The 12,732-nt window shown below is 31.3% G+C and overlaps 3 protein-coding genes across 5 annotated transcripts; all 3 read right to left on the minus strand.

Moving 5' to 3' along the window:
* Nucleotides 1-1,074: 1,074 nt before the first annotated feature.
* Nucleotides 1,075-3,544, minus strand: LOC111699578 (vicilin-like seed storage protein At2g18540). Its single transcript, XM_023470283.1, has 4 exons — nt 3,364-3,544; nt 3,082-3,123; nt 1,867-2,852; nt 1,075-1,561 (listed from the first exon to the last, which is right to left on the minus strand). Exons 3-4 carry the CDS (start codon nt 2,812-2,814, stop codon nt 1,457-1,459), a joined length of 1,053 nt encoding a protein of 350 aa, XP_023326051.1. The 5' UTR covers nt 2,815-2,852; nt 3,082-3,123; nt 3,364-3,544; the 3' UTR covers nt 1,075-1,456.
* A 232-nt stretch (nt 3,545-3,776) lies between these two features.
* LOC111699577 (uncharacterized) lies at nt 3,777-6,649 on the minus strand. Of its 2 annotated transcripts, XM_023470281.1 has the most exons (8): nt 6,421-6,649; nt 6,094-6,201; nt 5,943-6,026; nt 5,787-5,876; nt 5,422-5,529; nt 4,749-4,859; nt 4,232-4,273; nt 3,777-4,180 (listed from the first exon to the last, which is right to left on the minus strand). In XM_023470281.1, the coding sequence occupies exons 1-8, from the start codon at nt 6,428-6,430 to the stop codon at nt 3,981-3,983; spliced, it is 753 nt and encodes a 250-aa protein (XP_023326049.1). In that variant the 5' UTR covers nt 6,431-6,649; the 3' UTR covers nt 3,777-3,980. The 2 variants fall into 2 exon arrangements, with proteins under 2 accessions (XP_023326049.1, XP_023326050.1); XM_023470282.1 differs by lacking the exon at nt 4,232-4,273.
* On the minus strand, nt 6,644-7,834 carry LOC111699576 (golgin subfamily A member 6-like protein 22). 2 transcript variants are annotated; one of them, XM_023470280.1, is made up of 3 exons: nt 7,779-7,832; nt 6,966-7,742; nt 6,644-6,881 (listed from the first exon to the last, which is right to left on the minus strand). In XM_023470280.1, exons 1-3 carry the CDS (start codon nt 7,815-7,817, stop codon nt 6,801-6,803), a joined length of 897 nt encoding a protein of 298 aa, XP_023326048.1. In that variant the 5' UTR covers nt 7,818-7,832; the 3' UTR covers nt 6,644-6,800. The 2 variants fall into 2 exon arrangements, with proteins under 2 accessions (XP_023326048.1, XP_023326047.1); XM_023470279.1 differs by having other exon boundaries at nt 6,966-7,834.
* Nucleotides 7,835-12,732: the final 4,898 nt, after the last annotated feature.

A 12,732-nucleotide genomic window follows, 5' to 3' on the forward strand; every position in this document is an offset into this window, starting at 1 on the left:
TGATATTTCAAAGGGGGGGTATGGAGAAGACGGGTGTTATCTAATAGAAGTGAACAAAAATAGTGTGAAGGAGTAAGAAGTGTGAAATATGTCTATACCAAGGGAAAGTCGACAATTACTAGATTTAGAAAAATGGAAAAAAAAGTTCAGAGAACAGTAAAAATATCAAATAAAACATGGTTTCCTGTTAGATTATTCTTATGTGAGATTAGAGCCCAAAATAAAAAATATCTGAAGTCAGCATCAAATGAGGTGTGGCATGCTGCATGAATTTTTTTGAAGTGCAGTTTTTGGTCTATGAAGGCCATATCAAAATTATTAAAAAAAAAGAATTCTTTTGTAATAAATGTTAAAAAAATCTATACAAGTAAAGTAAAGATATGAAACCTTTTATATTTATTTTCCTTTTCCCTCTAGTGTAAGAGAAAGAGAAAGAAAAAGAGAAATAGAAAGAAAGGACTGAAAATAGAAGGAACCGAAAGGACCGAGTGAAAGAAAAAATGTTTTGAATTTATGATAATGGAATTCGTTTAAAAAGTTTGCGACGATTTTTCCTACGTGGTTAGTATTCAGTGTTAATCCATGTAATGATGTTTATTCTAAAAGCTTGGTAAATAAAGAATGAATGCTTTTTTATCATAACTCTGAGTCGACAATTCATAGTCATATAGGTCCTTAAACCCTTAAGAGCGGGTAACATGGTATTATTTCATAAACAAAATATGAATATAATTATGGATATTTTTTTAAATCATTCAGAGTGGCAACTAGAATCTGAAATAAATACCTCTCTTGTCTGATAAGGTTTATTTCTTTATGACGGATAAGCTACTCTATAAGCATATCGACCGAGTTGTAATCATAAAATAATAAAGTTTTATTAAATTTATGATGTATATAAACTAATAACAACATAATATAATGAATGTTTTAAAAATTTCAGAATTAAAAGAAATGCATAGAGGCCCTTCAAATCTTAAGGAAAATCATGTATGTTTTAAAGTGGCGTGAAGAACAAAGTATAACTTTACGTAGACAGTTTTAGGCTAATTAAAATAATATTTATTAAATTTATGATGTATATTATTTTATCAGCATATCGGCGAGTTGTAATCATAAAATAATATTTATTAAATTTATGATGTAAAAAAACTAATAACAACATAATATAATGAATGTTTTAAAAATTTCACAAATAAAACAAATACATAGAGGCCCTTTCAATTCTTAAGGAAAATCATGCATTTTTAAAGTGGCGTGAAAAACAAAGTATAACTTTACGTAGACAGTTTTAGGCTAATTGCAGGAGATAGTGCCTTTTTTAAGTCGGTTTTCTATTAAATCTTTGATAAATCAGTTAATATGTAAAAAAAGATTGGTCTTTCTAAATAACAATATTCTTATTTTAACCTTCAAACGTAATGATTTTTTTTCTTCAAAATGTTGAGTTCAGAGTTTAGAGATCAGTTTTATGCTCTAGTCTGAATTTTTTAGGAACCAGCTCTTGAGGGGGGAAAACTATGTTAAGAAACGTCTCAAACATCTCATCTAAACCCTCAATCTGTAAACATGGATTAGATATTATTCATTCAACAACTTTTTGTATTTTAATTTTTATAAGAAATGCATGATCTATCTTTGGTACTCATATACTGTGGAATAGGAAGAGAACATTTCAGCAATCTTATAAACTTGAGTCTAATAGTCTAATAGTCTAATAGTCTAATAGTCTAATAGTCTAATAGTCTAATTGTCTAATAGCCATTTTCATATTCCAAAGTTTTATTGGTCCCCATGCTGTAAATAAGCTTTGTAAAACCAGAAATTATGAATTATTACTGATTAGGTAAAAAATGAATATCTTACTTGAATTTCAACAATTGGCAGAAGAATAAACATCATGATGGTAAGGAGAATTCCACAAAGTGAACATATAGTCCAGAAAGAACGCCATCTGGCTGCTTTCATTTGTAACAACTCTAGCTTCTGTAATTCTTCTTTCTGATGCTCTTGTTCCCTTTGATGCTCTTCACGCCAGTTTTCATATTTCTGTTTTCTATCCGACATTTTTTTATCGTGCTCCTCTTGCATTTGTTGCCATTTCCTGTTTTGATCTTCTATTTGATAAACAGTTTTCTTCTCAGGTCTAATAATCATCCTTTCAGTTTCCGCCAGTGCTCTTTCTTTCTCTTCTTTATCCTTTGCTAATTCCAGTTCTTCTCTTAATTTTTTAAACTTCATAATTTCCATCAACTCTTTTTCCTGTTTCATCAACTCTTTTTTTTTCTTCATCCACTCTTTTTCTTTCTTCATCCACTCTTCTTCATGGATCTTCTGTCTCAACTCTACCTGTTGCTGTTTTTCTAAAACATGTTTCTTCTGGTCATTGATTTTTTTTTCTTCAACTTTAATTCTGGCATCTTCAATGTCTTTCATAAAAGCCTCAAACTTAATTTTCCTTAGAAGTGAAGCCTTGACTTTAACATTTTCATTTTCGCGTTGCTCATTTTCTTTTCTAATTCTCTCAGCATCTTTCTTCAATTCTTCCAACCTTAATCGTCTCTGTTCTACAATTTTCTGATTCTCTAGTTCCAGCTCAAGGATAAGTTTATCACTCTCTTCTTTCTTCTTCCTTCTTTCTTCTTCTCTCTCCTTGTAGCGTTGTTCTTCTTTCCTCCTTTCTTCAGCTTCTTCCTCCTCCTTTTTTTCTTTTTCTAGCTTTTTCTTTCTTTCCCTCTCTCCTTTTGACTTCTTAGTATCATTGAAAATCCGAGTAGTGATCTGTTTATATTTGAGAGTTATGAGACTGATCATACCTATGTGTTGATTATTATCCAGTGCCTGCTGACCACCTAAAGTGTTTATAGAGGCATGAATCAAAAATGCAAGTAATACAGATATTATATCAAATGCAGTCACCCAAATTGATTCATACTATAGTTTTTAAGTTAAATTTTTAACTTTACTCTTTCAACCCTTGTTGGTCTGCTCTATAAAATATACTAAAAAAGTCTTATGTGTAACTTTTATTGTAGATTTAGTATGAGCCAGTTAGTTACTTTGATATGAAACTGATCATACCTATGTCATCCTGTTGATTATTATCCAGTGCCTGCTGATCACCTAAATTGTTTATAGAGGCATGAATTAAAAATGCAATTAATATAGATATTTATTATATTAAATGCAGTCACCATAATTGATTCATACTATGGTTTTTAAGTTAAATTTTTAACTTTACTCTTTCAACCCTTGTTGGTCTGCTCTATAAAATATACTAAAAAAGTATTATGTGTAACTTTTATTCTAGATTTAGTATGAGCCAGTTAGTTACTTTGATAATATTTACAAAACTGATCATACCTATGTCATCCTGTTGGTAATTATCCGGTGCCTGCTGATCACCTAAATTGTTTATAGGGCTTGGTTCTTTTAAAGGTTTATATGCATTACTCTCCCCGCCATACCAAAATATGCCATTTTTTGTCTTTATCACTTCTGGCTGACCTAAATGACTATAATTTTCATCTTGCTCACTCTGCAAACCTGGAAATAGTTAATCTATGACTAACATATATCCAAATTGATTCATACTTTTATTTTTTAAGTATTTTAAGTATTTTCTTCAAAACTTGACCCTGGCTTTACTTCAGCTACTGATTCTGGACCCAATGTCCAATGGCCAGCCTTACTTAAGGTTGATCATGACGTGGGGTGAGGTGGGGGAAGATCAATAACTCATAAGCAACTCAAATCACCCTTGTCCTGGNGTATCAGTCTCGACTACCTCTATGCTCGAGACTTAGGGGGACTTCTGTAGAGGATGAAATCCCCGTAAAGGAGTTGTGTCGGATCTTGGAACCGGAGAAGACCTTCTCAACTTCCTCTCCTTTTATACACTCTTTATTTAATATGTATTTAAATCTAGAAGCAATAAATGTACTTCTAAAATATACAATGTATTGATTTAAAGGATAATTTTAGCAACTTTTTATTCCTTCTCTACTTCTTTCCTTGGGGTGTTGTTCTTCTTTCTTCTTTTCTTCAGCTTCTTCTTGCTCCCGTTTTACTTTTTCTAGCTTATTCCTTTTTTCCCTCTCTTCTTTTGAACTCTTAGTATCTTTTGTCCATGGGTTGTAATAACTCATCCAAGTATTGCTGGCCTGCTCAATAACATATCCTTAAAAAGTCCTTTAGTTAGTTACTTTGATATTTATGTAACTGATCATACCTATGTCAAACTGTTGATAATTATCCAGTGCCTGCTGATCACCTAAGGTGTTTATAGTGGCATGAATTAAAAATGCAATTAATATAGATATTTATTATATTAAATGCAGTCACCATAATTGATTCATACTATGGTTTTTAAGTTAAATTTTTAAATGTCTGCTCTTGATGCTTAAAGCTGTTTGATGCCAAAACAGTATTTTCTTCAAAACTTGACCCTGGCTTTACTTCAGCTACTGATTCTGGCTGGAGCCAATTCTATTCAGTTTAGTATATTAATTCAATATTCAAATTATTAGGATATTATCACATTCTGTAAAGAGTTAGAAGTAAATTGTAAATAATGATAAATTGATTGGAAATAGCATAATAAGTTGTACCTGGATGACCCTTATCAATAAAAACAATCTCTTTATCATCAAGTTGGGTTTTTAGTAAGAAAGAAAATGTTTGTCTACATTGATATTAAGTAAAACATTTAAACTATGAATAATAACCCTAAATCAACATAGTTTTACCTATTGTTTCCGGACGATCATAATGATTCCTAGAGGGAGGACTAGTGTATACTGCCTGGCCCCTATCAGGCTGGTAATCAGTGCCTCTTCTGTCTTGTTCATGCCTGAGGCCTAATCAAGCAGAGACATTAAATATATGTTGATTATTCATTTAGAGGATAATTTGGCTGCTAATAGTTACTTATTAAGTTAAGTCTGGGCTTATCATTGTTGTTGGGACTACTGTTTGATGCTGTGTAACTCCCTAAAAGTTAGTAATTGGTCTGCCGTCTGTTTTGATTTAGCATGGTCCCTAGTCAATCAGGGGCCTTTAGAAACAAATTTATTATTTGATTTTATTGAATTTGGTCTACTGCTATCATTAATTTGGCAACTTTGTTTTAATTCATGACCCCCAGGAGTTCGGTAATTGTTCTTTCTTCTTACTTGTTCTTGCTTTGGACCTATTTAATCAAAAGAATTTAAATATAATGATGCTAAGGATAATTATGATATTTACCCAATTCCATTTGAATCTGATAATCTGTTATCATAGCTGTGGGGACTACAGTTTAGTTTGTAACCCCCATAAGTTTGGTAATTGTTTTCTCTTTTTTCTTGTTTATACCTAGCTGGGACCTAGTCCATCAGAGGAATTAAAATATGATGATGTAAAGGAAGTTTTTACATTTACCTGTTGAATTAGGTCTAATGTAAGCATTGCTATGGGGACTACTGTTTTCCACATATCCCTCAGAAGTTTGGTAATCATTCTCTCTTCTTTCTTGTTCATGCTTAGGACCTAGTCAATAGGAAAGATTAACAAAATGTTTCTATAGAGAAGAATTTTACCAACTGTTAATATCTAACTATTGAGTTAGGTCTAGGATAATTAGAGCTGTCAGGATAATTGTTTACTGCATGACCCCCTTGGTAATCATTCTCTCTTATTTCTTGTTCATAACTTGGGACTTTTCAACATTGAGGAATATTAAAAATACGTTCATTTAGAGGATAATTTTTCCAAGTATTTTATTATTAATATTGAATCTGATCTACTGTTATAATTGCTGCAGTGACTCCTGTTAACTGCAGAACACTCAGAATTTTGATAACAGTTCTCTCTTCTTTCTTGTTCATAACTGGAGCCTAGTTATTAAGAGTATCTCAAAATATGTTCATTTAGATGAAAATTTTCCAAGTGTTGATACTTACCTAGTGTTTCCAGTCTACTGTTAACTGCAGGACCCCAAGAAGGTTGGTAATCAGTGTCTCTTTTTACATGTTCTTGCCTGGGACCTAGTCAATTAGAGGAATCAAAAATATTTTCATTTAGTGGATAATTTGACCAACTGTAGATAATTACCTTTTGAGTTAGGTCTAGCACAGTTAGAGCTGTAGGGACTACAGTTTACAGCATGACCTTTAAAAGGTTGCTGCTCGCTCTCTCTTGTCTCTTGTTCTTGCCTTGAGCCTAGTCAATAAGAGGAATATACAATGTATTGATTCATCATCAAGTTGGGTTTCTAGTAAGAGAGGAAATGTTTGTCTACATTGATACTAAGTTGAACATGTAAACTATGGAGGGACTAAAACATGGCTCCATAAAATGAATTCTTATGGCTTTTGTTTTTCATTGCATTAGTATTTTTACTTTGCAAGTAAAATAAGCCACTAAAAAATAGGCACTTACCCTCACTCATGACTGAATGATTAGAACTAAATATTTTGAAATAGATAACAAATAAATCAACTGAAATGTCTTTGATATATCCAAGTCAAAAATCAAATTTAAAATCAAATTGCTGAATTACAGAAATGGTTTACATTATTTAGAAAGAACTTTGTAAGAAGAAAATTTTACTCTGTTCAAATGCCTTTTATTAAATCAAGAAAAAGGTTTAACCTTTGATTTATCACATTTTATGTTTTTAATGTTATTCAATCATTAAAAATTTTGAATCAATGTTTAATAGAAATTATTGAAATTAAATGCAGATAACTTAAAACTCTGTTTAAAATTAAGTGTCGGATACATCCTCTGGAACAGTTTCTATGAAGACCTCATCCTCATCAAAAAATCCTCCACTCCCCTTCTAGCAGATGATTTTGGTGATTCTGCTCTATAGCAAGCCTGCCTCTTATCTCACTCATCTGCAAAACAATATTTACACCAACAGTAAAGTTAAAGAAGCATAGGAATAATTTATCTTGATTTTAAGAAATGAAATTACTCACCCGAACTTCTCCTTCAGTTAAGATGTAAGCATAGCCCAGGTATGTTACAGCAACAATGAAAACAGCAAATATAATGAGTGCAATCCTTATCGTTGTGTGCTTTGATTCAGCTGATCTTCCTTCAATCTCAAGGCTTTTGATCTTTTTCTCAGCATCGATTTTAGCATGTCCCATTTCAGTTTTAAGTTTTGCCCGCTTGTCCTGTTCATCCATCTTGCATTCATTCTCCATTGTGTATTTTTTCAGTTCTATATCCATCTTCATTGACTCTAATTCCTTTTCGAGTTCAATTTCCTGCTCTTGTTTTTTCCTTTTTGTTTCTTCCTCAAGTTTTTTCTTTTCTATTTCACAATCTTTGATAATTTTCTCCTTTACTATCTCTGTTTTTTTACGAGTATCTATCTCAAGTTTCTTGATCTTGCCTTCTAACTCAATTCTTTTCAACTCAGTTTGATTCCTATTCTTTTCAATTTCTTTCTGTCTCTCTTCTTCCCTTTTGTTAAACTCTAACTCCGTGTCTTGTTTCAGCTGCAATTGTTTCAATTCTGAATCTGCTTCCTCTCTCAACTTTCGGATTTCAAACTCCCGCTTACTTTCCTCCAAACTTTGATTTTTCTCAATTTCCTCTTTCAACTTTTGATGTTCTAGCTTCTGCAGTTCCAGTATTTGCTGGTGCTTTTCCTTCACTAGGGATTTCCTAGTCTCCTCTGCTAACTTCTCCTTTTCCATTTGGATGTTTTCTTCTCTTATTCTGAGCTCTTCGGCCCTAATTTTCTCCTTCTCTGCATACTCTTTTTGTACCTCCTCAGTTTCCTGACTTTCAAGTTCTTCTTTTGATGGTCCACCTCCCATTTTTGTAAAAACAGTTGATCTGAAAAAAAACTTAACATTGCAAAAATCTTATTTTAAAAGTTACCTTTTAAATATATTTAAATATATATGTTAGAATTGAAAATAATTATTTAACTGAAAAAATAGTTGATTCAGAATTTACTAAATATGATTTGGTGCAGAGTTCTAAAATGAAAATTTCTACATGTATATTCACAGTGTTTAACCCAATATTCAAAGATTGGAAAATTTGAACCCATAGTTTATAATTAAGATTTAAAAAAAATTGGAACTTAAATATATAAATTTTAGTATCACAAGGAATTTACAGGTTTAAATTAAATGTAATAATTGCATAATGAAAAAACTGAATTGAAGGTTTGAAGCAAAAATAAAAAAGTCTGCCACTTACTCCTCAAGTATGAATTAAAAAAAAATGCAAGTGGTAATCAGGCTATGATCTGCATTGAAATACAGATTTACCACAACAATTTGACTACAGATGAAAAATGGAATAGACTGAGATTGCAGAAGCAGGAAAAGGAAGGTTTATCACTTTACAGTATATCTACATGTTTTTGATTTTGATAAATAAAATTATTTTAGGTCAAAACTTGAAACTTGAATTTGGCCTGTTCAAAGCGAATATTAAAGCAAGAATAATCTACTTCATTTTGTTGAATGTCTTAAAAAAATTGTTGGGACATTTAATAGAAAGAATTTTCCTAGACAGGACATTTCATAGACAGGACATTTCATAGACAGGACACTTCATACACCGGATATTTCATAGATAGGACATTTATTGAAAAAATAATTCAGAGATAGGACTTTTCATAGATCGGACATTTCACAGACAGAGCAGATTTTTCATAAGTGATTTCATATAAAAAGCATTTTTTCAGAGACAATTTAAAGTTTTGTGTTATTAAAAACGTGTGTCACATTTTCAGAAAATGTGATTAGTTTGAAATGCATGTGAATATATTGTTTTGCTAACAATCTATCAGTTGAAAGCTAAAATATGGATGGTATGTAAAGTAAAAATCAGAGAGATATTGCAGGGTATGACTTAATAAAAAAAGTTACCCTATCTATTAAAAATATCTATGAAATATCCTATCTATGAAATGTCCTGTCTATGAAATGTCCTATCTATGAAATATCCTGTTTATGAAATGTCCTATCTATGAAATGTCCTGTCTATTAAATGTTCTATCTGTGAAATATCCTGTTCATTGATTAACTAGCTCTGTACATTTTCAATCTTTAAACAAAAAATCCACGTAATTTTGTATCTGTGAGTAGAGCATGGAACTAATGATAAGATTACTGGATTGACTCCAGATTATAAAGGATTGGCTTATCTGCTCAGGATGTAAACAACATTATCTACAACATTATGCACAATTATAAGCGTTTTTGAAGAGAAACTATGTAGGTACTTAATTTTCAAGAAAAAAACAGGTATATTTCCAACAACCTTGATCTCACAAAAGTTGAAATTCTTTATGAATTATGACACGCCACATAAAATATGCTAAGACAAAAATTTCAATTTGTCTTGAAATATACAACATTTTTATACAGGTTATTATATTAGTTGATTGTTATTTATTTTTAAAAATAACAGACAAATTGTGAAGTACGTAAATTGTAAATACACGGTACATGGTACATATGGTAAATGGTACATGGTACATGATACATGGTACATGGTACATGGTACATGGTACATGGTACATGGTACATGGAACATGGTACATGGTACATGGTACATGGTACATGGTACATGGTACATGGTACATGGTACATGGTACATGGTACATGGTACATGGTACATGGTACATTCGGTACAATCACAGATACATTATAAGTTTACAGTAAAAAGTACAGAATTCACTTAGTTTCGTGATGATCAGTTTATTGATTTGGTTTTCAGTCCGGCCAGACTAATCCTGTAGGGTTAAAGAACAAACTTCTGATTCAGCTTGAACACTCATTTCTATAGTTCTTTAAAGTACTAGCTTCGGAACCCAGCTTTGCATGGAAACTAAGCAATAATAAAATACGACGATTCCATCACATATTCTGCCAGGAGTTTGGTCATAAGATAGCTTATTTGATGAAGTTTACAGCTGCAGGAAATTATGAATATAAGGAAATAGACAGTACAGCTGTCACTGGAGTCTCATCCTTTGTGGGTAACCCTGTATATAGATTAAATCTTAACCTGTATTTATAGCCTCATCGGCCATAGGTTCTTAATTCGTTGTTTACTTAAAAAAATGTTCAAGAAATAATCCTTTATTTTGTATCTGTAATCCTACCTTGTATCCTGCATCTTTAAATCTTCATGTAATAAATGCCTCACTCCAAAACTCTACTATCAACATAGTTAAAAAAGCAAGATCAAGAATGAATGCCAGTTTGACTAACCAACAGAAAACAATATTAAAAATGAATTGCTCCTTGATAAGCCTGTTAAATAATCTTATCATTAACAAATGAACTGAAAAAAGTCAAACAGTCCTATATGAAGGTGCTATTAATTCTATTTGGATTTTAGGAGGTCTCATTAAATTTGCTATTGTTTGTTTTTTCTTCATGATTTCCCATTTTTTCCTGAATTTCTATTTAAACTTTCCTTACATACAAACCCAGTTGGGTCATTGTTTTGAGATTTGGTTTTACACATTCAAGGTTTTTGGCTGTAAAGATGCTCTAGAAGAATCTAAGATGTTTAAGGCAGAGAAAAGTCTGATTTGCGTTAACTTTATATTTAACAAAATGTTTCTGACAATTGTTTTGCAAAAACCGCTTTGGTTAATATCATTAATCATGGTTAATAATAGAGTGGAAAAAAGTACAAAAAAAAGCAAACATATCAGGCATACAATTCTAAAATAGGTTAGGTTAGGTTATTAAAATATTTAAGACAGACATCAAAATGATGCCCATCAGTAATTGTTTGCTTAATACTTTAATAAGGTAGATTCTAATTCTTCATTTAATGTCTTCAGATTATAAAGGATCGGCTGTTTAGGGCATGTTAAGTTTAATGAGTTAAAACACATGTGTCCGAATTCAATGAATTTAAGCCGCGTCTATGGATTCTTTATATTCTTTATATTATTACTAAAATATATCATTTCATGATTTTTTGTTATCATAATTTATTTTTAAGGATAAATGGAGACAATTTAAGATTTGAATATTTCAATGATGCGTTTTTTACATTAATCTTATACAGAAAAAAATATATGCAGGATATTTGGAAAAATTTGATCAAAGAATTGAGAAGAACCGTTTCTTCCCACTCTCGAGTGAGGTATGAATAAAGTCAGAAGTGGACATTCATTTAGAATCTAGAAAATCTAGATTACAATTAGTTGATTTAATATTTCAATGATGTCATATTGATTGAAATGTTTATACCTTGTTGAAGGATACACAACATCATTCTTATCTTCAAATGAAAACTTTTCATACTGTTTTGAAACATACAAACTGTATTAATTGTTGCTAAGCACGCAAGAAAGGTCTGAACTATTTCATTCGTTTTCTCACTGAACAATTTTTCAGTAAAATCGTCCATTCAATAAAATCATTCGTTCATTATAATTGTTCTTTCAATAAAATTGTAGTTCAAAATATATCTTCTCCCTGTTCTGTAAATTCTTGAATTTTTAAATAATATCATTCGACCTTGTCCCAGACCCTTCTCCAATCCCTATTATCCAAGTCCGTCTCAATTACTCCGGGCGGAGGGATGAGTATGGGTTCTTGTTGGTAATGTTCATAGATTACACAGTTAGAACAGGTGAAGTGGTAGATGTTTTAGATAATTAATTCTCACATTATCCAAAAATTATTACGGGTTGATGATCAGAAATGAGTTGAAATTAGGATTTCCAAATTCTTAAGGATCAAGTTGGATCAGTAAAGCTTACGGAACCTTTTTCTGAAGCCGTTAAGAAAATTAAAAACTTTTGAAAAAAAAAGTTTACAATTGACGGTTATTCCATATTTCTTCTTAATTTATTTAGGAAAGGTTTTAACCTTAAATTTCCAAAGGTTTTTACTGGTTTATCATTTTTAGCCTCCGGAAAGGTTCCGTAAGCTTTACGGAACCAAATTGATCCGAAAAAAGGGAAACTCTATAGTTAAAAACCCTTTTCCTAAACTTAAAAATTGAAAATGTACTTGAAGTTATTGAATGAGTAAGTGCATGTGCTTGTAGTTATTGAATGAGTAAGTGCATGTACTTGTAGTTATTGAATGAGTAGGTGCATGTACTTGTAGTTATTGAATGAGTAAGTGCATGTACCTGTAGTTATTGAATGAGTAAGTGCATATACTTGTAGTTATTGAATGAGTAAGTGCATGTGCTTGTAGTTATTGAATGAGTAAGTGCATGTACTTGTAGTTATTAAATGAGTAAGTGCATGTGCTTGTAGTTATTGAATGAGTAAGTGCATGTACTTGTAGTTATTAAATGAGTAAGTGCATGTACTTGTAGTTATTGAATGAGTACGTGCATGTACTTGTAGTTATTATATGAGTAAGTGCATGTACTTGTAGTTATTGAATGAGTACGTGCATGTACTTGTAGTTATTATATGAGTAAGTGCATGTACTTGAAGTTATTATATGAGTAAGTGCATGTACTTGTAGTTATTGAATGAGTAAGTGCATGTACTTGTAGTTATTGAATGAGTAAGTGCATGTACTTGTAGTTATTGAATGAGTAAGTGCATGTACTTGTAGTTATTGAATGAGTAAGTGCATGTACTTGTAGTTATTGAATGAGTAAGTGCATGTACTTGTAGTTATTGAATGAGTAAGTGCATGTACTTGTAGTTATTGAATGAGTAAGTGCATGTACTTGTAGTTATTGAATGAGTAAGTGCATGTACTTGTAGTTATTGAATGA

Source organism: Eurytemora carolleeae, unplaced genomic scaffold (assembly GCF_000591075.1).
Source record: "Eurytemora carolleeae unplaced genomic scaffold, Eaff_2.0 scaffold327, whole genome shotgun sequence".
NCBI classification, from domain to species: domain Eukaryota; kingdom Metazoa; phylum Arthropoda; class Copepoda; order Calanoida; family Temoridae; genus Eurytemora; species Eurytemora carolleeae.